This window comes from Silurus aristotelis (assembly GCF_946808225.1).
Source record: "Silurus aristotelis genome assembly, chromosome: 7".
Taxonomy (NCBI): domain Eukaryota; kingdom Metazoa; phylum Chordata; class Actinopteri; order Siluriformes; family Siluridae; genus Silurus; species Silurus aristotelis.
Window position 1 is genome coordinate 13,460,965 of NC_139580.1, and position 13,287 is coordinate 13,474,251.

A 13,287-nucleotide genomic window follows, 5' to 3' on the forward strand; every position below is an offset into this window, starting at 1 on the left:
TTCCATCACAAAAGGTGTTGAGAACATGGCTTTGTGCAGCCCACTCTGGTTCTCCTACACAATCTTTATCAAGCCATGAAGCTTACTTTGTGCACAGGGGTGTTGTCATATTTATCATGAATAGGAAAATATTATGTTACAGAATACTATGAAATCCAAAATCATGTGCTTCTAACTTAGGGGCAACCATTTGTTTATGATAGTCACGTTCCACAAAACTTACCATAGGGTGTATTGACAGATGAGGTAGAGAGAGCTGGTATTTTTTTTCTTAACACCAAATAGGTTAAGAAAAAAGCCAGTAGCTAGGTTCAAATGGGATCCACAACAACAGTGTGGCATTTGGGTGCTCATTGTGGTATGTATTAGTTTGAATCAAGTACAGGCTTTACAGGTATTCCAGGACTAGTGTTAAGAACTGTTGCAGTAGGATATACCTGTCCATCCTTGTCACTCCCAATGTCAATCTCAACATCTTCAACATGGTCAAAGCCACGCTCTCTAAACCATACAACATAGCAGCTCTCACCACAGTCCTATAAACTTTCCCTTTCACTCTTGCAGATACTCTACTATCACAAATCACTCCTGTCACTCTTCTCCACCCACTCCACCCTGCTTGCACTCTTTTCTTCACTTCTCCAACACACTCTCCATTACTTTGCACTGTTGACCCCAGGTACCTAAACTCCTTCACCTTCTCCACCTCATCCGCAAACATCATAGTCCATGGAGACTTCTGTTTGACCTTGTTTGTCAGCCTGTCCATCACGACTGCAAAGAGGAAAGGGCTCAGAGCCGATCCTTGATGCAATCCAACCTCCACCTTCAACCAGTCTATTGTTTCTACTGCACATTTCGCTGCTGCCACTTTGTCCTCATGCATGTCCTGCACCACCCTCACATACTTCTCTCACACACCTGACTTTCTTATACAATACCACAACTCCTCTCTTTGCACTCTGTCATAGGCTTTCTCTAAATCCACAAACACACAATGCAACTCCTTCTGACCTTCTCTCTACTTCTCCATCAACATCCTCAAAGCAAATATTGCATTTGTAGTGCTCTTCCTCAGCATAAAACCATACTTTTGCACACAGATGGCCACCTCTTCTCTCAGGCTGGCTCCCTCTGTTTCTTTCCACAACTTCATGGTGTGACTGATCAACTTTATTCCCCTGTAGTTACTGCAGGTCTGCACATCTCCCTTATTCTTAAAAACCGGTACCAGCACACTCATTCTCCATTCCTCTCCTTCTCTTCTACTTCACCTCCAAAGCCACCCTACAGACCATGATCAGATGCTGTCTAGCTACACTGTCCCCTGCCAACACCTTATAGTCACCAATATCTCTTTTAGGTTGTATCTTCCGTATAGAATGTAGTTCACCTGTGTGCACCTTCCTCCACTCTTATACATCACCCTATGCTCCTCCTTCTTCTTAAAATAAATATTTACCACTGCCATTTCCATCCTTTTAGCAAGAACTACCACCATCTGCTCTTCCACATCAGATTTAGAATCATGTTTATTTGCCAAGTGTGTTGACACACACAGAGAATTTGGTTCCAGCTGTTGGTTTATTCCTCTCCTTAAGGCCATACCTACCCATCACCTCCTCATCACCTCTTTTCCCATAGGAAAACTCTCTTCACCTCCACTACACTCTTACTGTACTCTTCCTTCAGGATCACCCCTACGCCATTTCTCTTTCCATCCACACCATGGTAGAACAGTTTAAAACCTCTTCAATGTTCCTGGCCTTAATCCCTTTCCACTTGGTCTCCTGAACAGACATGTCTACTTTTCTCCTCTCCATTATATCAGCTAACTCTCCCTTTACCAGTTATAGTACGAATATCTAAAGTACCCACTCTAACCTCCACTCTCCTAAACCTCTTCTTTCCCTGCTGTCTTTTTCCTCTTCTTCTACTCCTTATGCCCAATTTCCTACAGTAGCCTAATTTCCACCGGTACCCTGTTGGCTAACAATACTTGTGGCGGTCATTGGTAACCCGGGCCTCGACCGATCCGGTATGAAATTAAGGTTTGTGATCCGCAAATTTCATTTGGCACATTTTACGATGGATGCCCTTCCTAACACAACCCTTCCTATTTATTTATTTATTTATTTATTTATTTATTTATTTATTTATTTATTTATTTATTTATTCCTATTTATAAATGCAGGAATGATTCAAATGTAGTTATTATAGAACAGTATTTTTATGAAAACTAATATTTGGAAAAGGCAAATAGATTTTTTAAAAGAGAAATTGTATACTTCACTACCACTTTCAATTAGTGCAGATACAAGCAGGATGTACCTAATAAAGTGGCGGAGTGTAAAACAAACATCGCTGCATAGATCTGGTCTCTTCGGCTTCCCGTACTTTTGCGTTTATTTGGTCCGGGTGCATGCGGAAGTTTCTGTTTAATGTGAGTTTGCCGAAAGGAGGCGGCTGCTGTAAATAAACCTTAAACCGCTCAAAGCTTTAAGGAACGATGGATCTAAATAACGAATCTGTTAAAAAGACTCTATCTAAGGTTGGTTTCTGACTTTCTCGCTTCTAAGTTTCGGGTTAGAAATGTGGGAATTTGTGTGATCTGTGAGCAGTCAGGTGACTTTCAGCAACTGGTCAGACCTGATCTCTTAAATGAATTGTCAGTCTGATGTCGGTAAAAATCTCTCATCTCATTTTTTTTTAAACAGTACAAATTTCATGATGTTGCTATTGAAGAATTACAGAAAATATATCGTCAATACCCAGACATGATCGCAATGGCCGGCACATACAGTGAGTAATTAATTTCCACACCCACAGATAGTTTCTCTTTTAACAGAGATCTGATTTAATGTCTATCTGCCCTTTATTTGTCTGTTTCTTTTTGTACCCAAGCTTCTTAAATGACTCTTCTTTTTCAATTACTTTTAAAGCATTTACTGACAGTTCTCAGAAGGACCTGTTAAAGGTGCTGGGAAACATTCCTGTCAGGTACAGAGGTAAGAAACACTGCCAGCACCTTTAAAATCCCTCTAATTACAATAGTAACCCTTGGTGAATACATTAAAGTTTGATATTTCTCCTCAGGTCGTTCCTACAACTTGCCCATCCAGCTGTGGCTGCTGGATTCGTTCCCCTTTACGCCACCTATCTGCCTTCTTAGGCCCACATCCAGCATGGTGATCAGGGAGGGCAAACATGTGGATGCCAAGGGCCGAATCCACCTGCCTTCACTGCACAACTGGGACTATGTAGGGAAATAAACAGAGGTTATGTGATTGAGGATGTGAAGTTCAGCAATGGTTTAATATGCTGATTTATTAAGACATGAACAAATTAGAGAGAGAAGTGGGAAATTCACATTACTTATACCTTTAGCTAACCACCTCCCACACCCGTATACACTTGATCATCTTATTATAGATTGAATCCCCTGTTGCTGTTAAAATAATCTTTATTCTTCTCAGAAGGCTTTCCACCAGATGTGTGAGGTCAGGCACTGATGTTAGCTGAGGAGGTCTGGGGTACAGTCAGTTTATTCCAAAAGTTTTTAGTGGGGCTGAGGTCAGAGCTCTATGCAGGACACTTGAGATTTTTGGGACCAACATGGTCAAACCATGTATTCATGTTTCTCACTTTATGCATGTGATATTGACCTGCTGGAACAGGCTAGGTCCCTTAGTTTTTTAGTGAATACAAAAATGTAACCGTGCAGTGATCATACGCGATGAGTGCAGCATTACTTGATCCAAACTTTGTGGAAACATTTTTGTTATGGGGGTTAGAAGCTCATATGGGTGTGATGGTGAAGTGTCCATATACTTTTGGCCAAACAGTGTAGCTAATGAAAAAGTTCTCGATCATTAAAAACTCACCCAATATCAGCTCTTTTAGTGTGTTGCTTCGAATTAAGTGAGAACAACAAAAGATTTTACAATGCATGCAAAATATTTGTTCTTCAGGTCACATTAACCACGACTGAATCAGTTTTTTCTTTCTTTGTGAAAATTCAGCCCAAGTCATCTGTAATCGTGCTGCTGGGGGAGATGATTGCTAAATTTGAAGAGGATCCCCCTCTGGCCTCGAAGTCTACAAGAGATGAACAAGATCCCAGTGAGCTGCTTGCAGTAGTTTCCCATCTGAACATCACTGAAGGTGCTGTTTTTGATTTCTAACACACAGTGTAAAAATGTACAGTGACCTCTGTAGTGCTGCTGTTGATTAGCATAGGTGTATGATATTCTCCTTGTAATCAATTATTATTTTTCAAAATGGGGAAGATTGCTATGAGGTAGATGTTTAGAGTCCAGTGTCTGTGCTTTTGAAACAGTCAGGAGTAAAGCTGACTTTTCTAACACAGGAAAGTCTTCAAGACTGAGAGCTTTACTGTTTATGTGTAACGTGGCAAACTGCAATTTTTGTATTAACATCAAGTGAAAACATACACAAATGAAGGGGGCTGTGATATGAGATAATTAGGAAGCAACATATTTGGTGCACTTGCCACAACATTAAATGTAATAATAAATGGATAAAAAGCATTACATGCCGTCGTTTGATGATTTCGAAATGTAAAGGTTTGTAAATTGCTGTGATAAAAGGGAAATAAGATCATAATTTAATATGCACAATTTTGGAAAAAACAATCAGTCCTGTTGAAGTACCATCATGTTTTTTTTCATTCCTTATTAAACATCTTTGCAAAACTCCCAAACTTCAGCTGTTCTGATTTTTCAGTTGTTATAAAAAACCTAATATCAATCTATAACATTTTATTATCTGTGTTTTATAGGTGGGAATCGGCCTGATCAGAGTGTAAATAAGATCACTGTGATTGGAGGAGGAGACTTGGGAATGGCTGCTGTGTTGAGTATAATGGCAAAAGTAGGTTTCTCAAACTTTTCCAAAATTGTATCTTTTAAAATTTAAGTGTTTTTTTTCCCTTATTAAATCTATTCACAAATAGACTTTCTATTTTCTCCCTGTTATGTATCTCTTATGCCATATCTTGTCTTCTACTTTAAAGGGTTTTGTGGACAAACTGGTTTTAATCGACATACCAGAGAGTTCAACCAAAGGAGGCACCATGGACTTGGAGATTTTCAGCCTGCCAAAGGTGGAAGTCTCAAAAGGTACGTGTTGATTCAGCGCCTAAAATTACACATGGATGGAACCAAGCATTTCTTTGTATATGGTGATCGAGCTGTTTTAAGAACTTGTTAGGAAGATGGGGTCAGAGGTCATGGTGAGTCATGATAGAACATGGTAATACTAGGATTTCTCACAACTCGGGGTTACAAGTCATAAGTGCTGAGTCACCGTTCACTCAGTGAAAAGTGTTTTCTGCAATAGATTTGGGAAGTGGGACAGTTTCTGTAGAAGTACTGCAAGTCAGTATTGATGATCCAGTGCTAAACTAATTTAGTAGTGTTTTAATATCTCCAATGCTGGTGATAACAAATCTGTTTGTATGTATGTATGTATGTGTATAATATTTGTATTTATTATTGGTTACTCACTTATTTTTCTAAAACTTTAGCAGACACACATATCATCCATATTTGCATGACTCAGCAAATTGGTAGTCGTTGGAATATGTAGCTCTCCTATAGCTCTTTAAAGCTTCACACAGTGTGTGTGTGTGTGTGTGTGTGTGTGTGTGTGTGTGTTTTCTTCCCTGCAGATTTGTCAGCCTCTGCTGGTTCTAAGGTGGTGCTGATTACAGCAAATGCTTGGAATAACGAGCAGTCGTTTGTGAGCGTGGTGCAGACTAACGTGGACCTGTATGGGAAAATCATCCCGACAGTAACTCGCCTCAGTCCCAGTGCAGTGCTGCTAATCGCCTCCCAGCCTGGTCAGTGAGCTACTGCTGAGCACAGACATGTCTGTGTTCAGACTGCAGTCACCAAGATTACTGACTTTCTATTTTTACTACAGACTGAATCAGGTGTTGAAGGGCAGTTCAGCTGGGCTACTCGGGGTTTTCATAAAACATGCAGCTCTTGGGGCAACTGATTCACACTTATGTAGTCGTTTCACTAAAAAATGCGATATGCACTTTAATGATTTCTCTCTTAAATCATTATCGGCATTTTAAAAAGCCTCATTGTCATTACTTAACATTAGTGAAAAATAGAATCATAACCCCATATGAGTAGTGTTTCCAGACAGCCACATGTGACTAAACCAGATGTTTAACCAAAAATCCAATCAGCAATTATGTAAAGATGGAGTCATTGCAGAAAACACAGACACTGTTTTATATAATGCATAACTTTGATATCTGGACTTTGGTCACTGAAGCTTACAAGAACACAGATTTCTGTATTTAATGCTAATTAGGAGCATTTTGAAGATTTTATTTAGAAGTTTTAATGTTTAAAGTATGAAAGAAAAAAAGAAGTGAGTGAGTAATGTAAGATGTACAGCACAGCTTGCTCTGGTGTGCACATGGAAATTTGGAGTAATTCACATGCATTGCGCTGAAAATATTAGATCATTGCATACTTGTTTTTTTAGGGGGGGGTTTGGTATGAGTGATGCACAGTCTGTAAGTGCTACCTGTCCTTAACAAGCTTTTTCTCACATCCGGTGCATTATTTGGAGAGCTGCCTTTTATAGAGAGAAAACAGGAGGGTCTGAGTAGCTCACTTTAGACTTGGGATAAAGAATGAAGTAATAAGGTGTGGCAATACGGTTGTCCACAAACCCCTGTAAGACACGGTTATGTGACTTGGAACTGTTCTTGTTTCTAGTTGAGATAATGACCCACGTGGCATGGAGGCAGAGCTGCCTGCCACCTACACACGTAATTGGTGTAGGGTGTAACCTGGAGTCTGAGAGACTCTCTAACATCCTCAACATCGCAATACTGGCCAACAGCACCAACAAAAAATCATGGGTCATAGGAGAGCAATCAGACAACAAGGGTAAGTCATTTTTGATGATGCAGATTGTTTGTAATGGTGATGGTACTTATAAATGAGGGTGTCGATGCATCATGTGTTTGACTCTCCTTGATTGCAGACACAATAGTAATGATACTGTGGTTCTTTTAGTTGCTGTCTGGGCTAACGTAAGTGGAGACAAACACCAAGTATTGGTCCCGGTGTCCAACTCTACAAGACCTCTGATAGACAGGTAAACATGTGGACTAAAAAGTGAAAAAAATTATCCTGCACCATGTCAAGCAGGTGGTGGTGCAAATGCTATAATGTTTTTTTTTTTTTTTTATAAAAAATGTAATAATCAGCAGCTATAAAGTCAATATAAAGCAGACTGTATTTCTTCTCTCCTAAAGTTAACAAGAAAATGGACAGAAAACCATACGTCTCTTTAGTTACTTTTTCCTGGAGGTCTTTGCATAGTGATGGATCTAATGGAAGAGCATTAGCTTCTTTATTTTCCACTGGAGACGCCTTCCTTACAACTACATCATATATCGTGTGTGTGTGTGTGTGTGTGTGGCCACTGTAAAATACAGAATGAACACACTAGCACTGTGATCAGAACTAACAGCAGAACTACTGTTTCAGAAAATGAATCATCAGAAATGAGTATTCAGCAGTGCTTTATTATAAAGACTAGTAATAAATCACATCTGTCTGGTGATTTATTTGATAACGTGGTATAATGTTCAATCTGCATTGATGCAGGGCATTTGAGATGTTGAAGGGGAGAGGTCAGAGGTCATGGTCAGTGGGGTTGTCCATTGCCGACATCACACACTCCATTCTTACAGACGAGAGAAAAACGCACTCCATCACTACGCTGGCTCAGGTTAGTTGTTCTACAGTGTGGTTGGTTGACTGATCACATGTGGTGCAGTATTACTTTTCTTTCAGAAGATTCCTGTACACCACAGAGAGAGTCTTGCTGAACACTGATACAACACAAAAAATTTTTTTTTTTATAAATTCTTCCCAGCAAAACTGCAAGCGTCTCATTTTTCATTGAGGGCTAGTAAAGTGAACTGAAGTTTAATATTATTAATAGTGTATTTACGTGTGCTAATGGGCCTTTTTTCTGCCAGCGGGAACTTTAGCATTAGTTCAAATAGTAGCTCTTTTTGAAAGGAATTAAATCTTTGGATATTAAACACCATAATATAGAACAAACAAATAGCATTTTGTTCATTTTCACAGGTCTTATTCTTTCAGAATTCATTGTGTGTGTGTGTGTGTGTGTTTCAGGGCTGGGGCGGAATCAGCTCTGAGGTGTTCCTCAGCTTGCCCTGTGTGTTAGGAGTAAACGGATCCACCCGTCTGGCAGGTGTGGCCCTCAGCTCAGAAGATGATGCCAAACTGAAAGAGAGTATCTCATCTCTGAGCAACCTCATCATGCAGCTAAAGATTTAACCCCCAAACCCTCTCAAGTCCCTGTAAAGACTTCCAAAGCCAGCAGCAGCCTCCTAATGTTAACGGCTAATCTGTTTGCAAAGCAAACCTCATCTAGATCTACAAACTGTTACAGCCCACAGAAAGCTGTTAGAATTACAGACTGCATGGTGCCTTATGATAAACGTTTGAATGCAAGAAATGCCCAAGTAAGTAGAATGTACAGACTCCGAATGCAGGTGATGAGAACGTGAAACACTTTGTGTGTGTTCCATAGCGGCACACGTCGTCTAAACAATTAATTTAGCATTGAATAGCACTTGAACATCCTTTTTTTTTTTTTTTCTTTTCCCCCTCGTTTTATCCACGCTTTCACTTGTAATTTCTAAATTCTCTGCTAGCTAACAGAAGTAATCGGCTTGGACAGCGTTCACGTGCACACTTTATGAAGACGTCATATCGAGATTTTTATTTGTATTTTTTTAGGTGACTGTTAGAATAGTGCTCAGAAGAGCTCAATACACTGTTACTGTACTTTAAACTTCCATGTCTGCTTTTATATTTTCTTACTGTTAATGAGGTGATTATTTATGGAACTGATTATATTAGAAAATGAAGGTACAGCCCAGGAACAATATTACTGTGATTTGAATTATACCAAAGCACTCTAAACCAATGAAAGGCCTTTTTCTATTTGACTTTTTGTCATGTACATGTACACTAGTTTACTTAACGAGGTGTCTGAAGAAAGTCTCACTGTTTGTATTTAAAGTAAGTGGGTGATGGGTACATACTTGTTTTTGACTAAGATTGCACTGATTTGCACTTTTCCATAAGTTGAAGTGTGTGTTCATGTAATACATGTAACCAGCCTGCTGTTCTGCTTTAGGGGGAAAACTCACACAGCAGCACTGAATGCAAACTGCTAATAAAGGTCTCAGTGTAAAATGTCTCAATTATTATTATTTTTTTCACTAAAACAGACAACACTTTAGTTCATTTAGACTTCTTAAGCTTTTCACATCATTCACTGTCTGCAGGACACCCCAGGTAAGACACAAGTCCATCTTTGGTTTGCTGTGATAAAGTATTTACACAAGAACACAAACAATAAACAATATTAAATATTTTTTGTAAAAATGTGTAAAAGAAAAAAAAAATTTAATGATATTCCTTTAGTCATTAAATGAAAAGACAATTCTCTGTAACAGTCTTTCAGTCAATACAAGTAATTGCTCCTCATTCTGTTATATTATCTGCAGCAACAGCAGAGATCAGGATGGTATTGTCTCCAAGATGTCAGGATGTAATTGACTCCAGGATCGAGGTTCATAATGTTCTAGAAAGTGTTTGAGGTTGTTGTATTTGAAGGGATTGCATTGCTCCAGTGTACTTAAAAAAAAAAAAAAAAAAGAATACTGAGGACCACAGGATGGCGCTACTGAACAGTGCAAAAACAATATGTAACACTGCTGATCCTCTTTCAGGATTCACATACATACACACACCAGCCCCAATCCTGAGCATGAGCATTACAAAATCACCACAGGTCAAAGCTCTTTTTTATTTTTTTGTAGCCCTGATATTTCAGCACATATATTTAAAATCTTCTTTCGGCTGCTCCCATTAGGGGTCGCCATAGAGGATCATCTGTTTCCATACCCATCCTGTCCTGTACATCTGCCTCTTTCACCCCAACCACCTGCATTTCTTCCCTTAACACATCCATAAACCTCCTCTTTGCTGTTCCTCTTTTACTCACTCCTGGTGACGCCATCCTCAGCATATATATTTTAAATAAGCACACAGTTTTTTAACAGTAAGGTAGTTTTTACACTTTACATGACCTGGCAAAGCTGCCTAAACTACCACTGCACAAACATTCAAAATATATATCAATAAACATTTAAAATCATAAGCTGCTCATGGGAAAAAAATTGAATGTTTTTGAAAAAACTTTTCAACATGGGAGTGTGTGTGCGCTGCGGGTTATTATATACACAAAATAATGGCACCCTTGTAACGATCTACTGTAACTTGTAAACAACAAAACATAAAAATCAGAAGTTCTAAAACTGACAACTGACTTTTCTAAAAACAAACAAACAAACAAAAAAACCTTTACAAAAGCAACAAAAGCACAACAGTATAACCACTGCTTCTTCCTCACATGCACACACAAACATGTTAATACACACACAAATGCACATGCTTCATGATCTGTGTTGTGCACATACACGTACACAGCGAGTGTACAAAATCAGCTCCGCTGAAGCAATATATGCTACATTGGATATAAACACAAAATAATACACAAAACATCTAAACGAGGGTTTAACACCGGGAAAGTCCTAACCATCATGAACACAAGGCATTATTTCTTTTGTTCTTTTTTATTGCAATGGCTCAAAAGAGAATGCACGGTTTCCTGTGCTAGAAGGTCACTGGCTTTGGCGGTTGGTAATTTGGAACACGTATCCGGTTAAAGTCAGCACACACTGCTGTGGCTCCAGAGGAAAGTGCTGCAGGTTTTATTGGCAGTCTGGGAGGTTGCGGTTGATTCCGGTAGGTGATGTTTTGGCTCTGTGCAGTTTGGACAGCTTTGTAAGAAAGCAGAGGAGAGGAAACAGATGATGGCTGGTCCGTAAACTTGGGTGGAGGTTGGAGGGAGGTGCAGTTTGACGTCAGGCAGTCGAGTGCGTCGAGGTGCTCTTTGACAGGCTTTAGAGGTGGAGCTGGAGCTGTGTCAGGAATGTAAAAGAAGCTAGGTGGAGAAGGCCAGGGCTGAGAGTTCTCCCGGTTGGCCTCATTTCCTGGAATCTTCTCTCCAGACTGCTCTTCTTCTTCAGACAGATTGTCATAATGAGATTGTTCAGAGGGCCGTCGAGCACCCGGAGACCCCGGGATATAAAAAGTGACGGGGAACTTGCCGTACTGCCGCTGTGCTCTGTAGGAAGAAGGTGATGCAGACCGATCCTCCTGGTTGAGGTCCTGTTGGATTGGTGCTCGCAGGAGTAAATCCCCTGAGGGTGATACGTCAACCCCAGATTCTGTGTCAGAACAGGGAAGAGGCGGTGGAGGCAATTCAGGGAGATTCAGAGAGTCTACGCTGTATGCATCAGATTCCGAGGGCAAGTATGGAGGAGGCCATTCGCCCGAGTCTGCCTGGAATATGGTTTCTCTGCTTTCCAACAACAAAGAATTATGTGCAGAAGAGGAATCCAGCCTCTCCTCCATAGCACCAGTCTCTGAGCTTTCTGTTTTAGGCTGTGAGTATGAGATTTGAAGCTTTGGACACTGTTCTGGAGTGTTCTGGGAAACTGATCTGGGTGGAGGCATAGGTGGGGACTTTTTATGTCTGATGGGGATAGTTGTAAAGGGAGATGTAGGGTGTTGGTCAGCATCTTTGGCGGGCTGAATGGAGATTACCGGGGTTAGTACAATTGGACGCTCTACGCCCAGAGGCTTCTTTGGTAGCTCATCACCTTTAGCTGTAGAAATACAAAAACAAATATACTTTTTTTTTTTTATTTTATTTTTATATAGTGCCCATTGTATATTTTCTACATCTATTTTGATACCTATGTGCAGTGTCAAAACATCTGTACACAATCATTTTAATGATAAAATGCAAATAAAGTTCTCTCCATTAACAATTATTAAAGATCCCAAAGTTATGAATTCAAGCTTCCTAGATATATTACATAAATATTAGCTTGTTAATTACAACACTGCTTATCCAGGTTGTTATTTATAGAGAAAAGCATGCAGCACTCAAGAAAAGGCTGATATGGTGAGGATATGGTGAGGTTTTTCCTTCACATTCCAGCTCTCCATCACAGTGTGAATTCGGACTTCCTGCTTCTGTCTTAAGCTAAATATAAAATGTGTTCTTGCCTTTGTCTACCCATAATCTATTTCTTACAATAAGATTCTTAAATATATAAACACCTTCAGCACAAGACCATATTCCCGACGTAATACTAAATATTCTGAAACTCAACAGTTACAAAAATACAAACGCAAATAATGGTGCATACGTGCAGGAGGAAGATCCAGCTTCATTTTCCGTAGCTCAACCATGGAGGCCTGCAGCTGTTCTATAACAGCATCATCATTCAGCTGGAAGGAGGAGGAGATCTTTTCCTGAAGAAACTCTCGCAGATCCTCCAAAGGCATCTTCAACAGATGCTCTGAGGAAAAGCCATAACATTTCTCTACTTATTCATGATTCACAGAAACACAGTGTACATCCAACAAGGTATCGTAACAGACTAAACTTCTTAAAAAGAATCAGATTTACACCTTGTAGTGTGAATACATTTAGTAATGCTTACTTTTGTGGATTTTAAGAGCTGTGTAGGCCATGGCAGGCAAAATCTTCTCTCCTTCAAGTATGTAAATGTCCCAGAGACGCAGAGTCAACCTGAATGGTGTCTGTTTGATAAAGACGTAAGGGTTAACAAATTAAATATAACTTACCACAGTGTGGATGTCCATGAATTAAAAAATGCTAAAAGCTCCTTACCCTGTCAATAAAACACTGCAGAAACCATTTGGTTGTGTATATACCACTAGTCATCTGCTCCTTATCCTGAACAGAAGAATGTGAGGAAAAATAAGCCTGTAAAGGCAACCAACTATAAAAGGTTACTGTTTAAATAAATTGATTAGAAAATTTGAACTTACCAAGTGCTTCTTCAGCTTTGGAAGGAGTTTAGCCAGGATCTGGTCATGATGAGCCTGGAAGCGTTGCAGTTTGGGGAATCCAGGGATGAAGAATCCTGGGATTGATCACACATATGACATTGTAAAGTCACAAGGTCACTAAATAAAATTATTCAGGATGAAATCTAATCACATGGAATTTCAGCCATTTAGCCAGTAAACATTATAAATGCAGCAAGATTCATCTTAATTCATTTAACTTGTAAATATAAAA

General features: G+C 39.5%; 2 protein-coding genes across 2 annotated transcripts in view; one reads left to right on the forward strand and one right to left on the reverse strand.

The window, feature by feature from the left end:
- The first annotated feature begins 2,385 nt into the window (after positions 1-2,385).
- uevld (UEV and lactate/malate dehyrogenase domains) lies at positions 2,386-9,293 on the forward strand. Its single transcript, XM_083545838.1, has 12 exons — positions 2,386-2,551; positions 2,718-2,802; positions 2,943-3,008; positions 3,097-3,260; positions 4,023-4,164; positions 4,802-4,893; positions 5,036-5,141; positions 5,693-5,863; positions 6,765-6,938; positions 7,068-7,149; positions 7,665-7,788; positions 8,202-9,293. Exons 1-12 carry the CDS (start codon positions 2,510-2,512, stop codon positions 8,364-8,366), a joined length of 1,413 nt encoding a protein of 470 aa, XP_083401964.1. The 5' UTR covers positions 2,386-2,509; the 3' UTR covers positions 8,367-9,293.
- The window catches only part of LOC310728438 (USP6 N-terminal-like protein), a 30,723-nt gene continuing 26,135 nt past the window's right edge, over positions 8,700-13,287 (reverse strand). Inside the window, exons 10-14 of the mRNA XM_083545833.1 lie at positions 13,035-13,129; positions 12,874-12,939; positions 12,683-12,782; positions 12,386-12,538; positions 8,700-11,836 (exon numbers count right to left, since the gene is read on the reverse strand). Of these exons, the coding sequence (XP_083401959.1) occupies positions 10,779-11,836; positions 12,386-12,538; positions 12,683-12,782; positions 12,874-12,939; positions 13,035-13,129 (1,472 nt within the window). The 3' untranslated portion in view covers positions 8,700-10,778. The remainder of the gene's footprint in view (positions 11,837-12,385; positions 12,539-12,682; positions 12,783-12,873; positions 12,940-13,034; positions 13,130-13,287) is intronic.

Excerpts from the sequence above, each read along its gene's own strand:
- uevld (XM_083545838.1), top strand. The coding sequence starts at position 2,510 with ATGGATCTAAATAACGAATCTGTTAAAAAGACTCTATCTAAG. Across the intron at positions 3,261-4,022 it reads CACTGCACAACTGGGACTAT|CCCAAGTCATCTGTAATCGT; the intron begins GTAGGGAAATAA and ends GTGAAAATTCAG. Across the intron at positions 5,864-6,764 it reads GCTAATCGCCTCCCAGCCTG|TTGAGATAATGACCCACGTG; the intron begins GTCAGTGAGCTA and ends TCTTGTTTCTAG.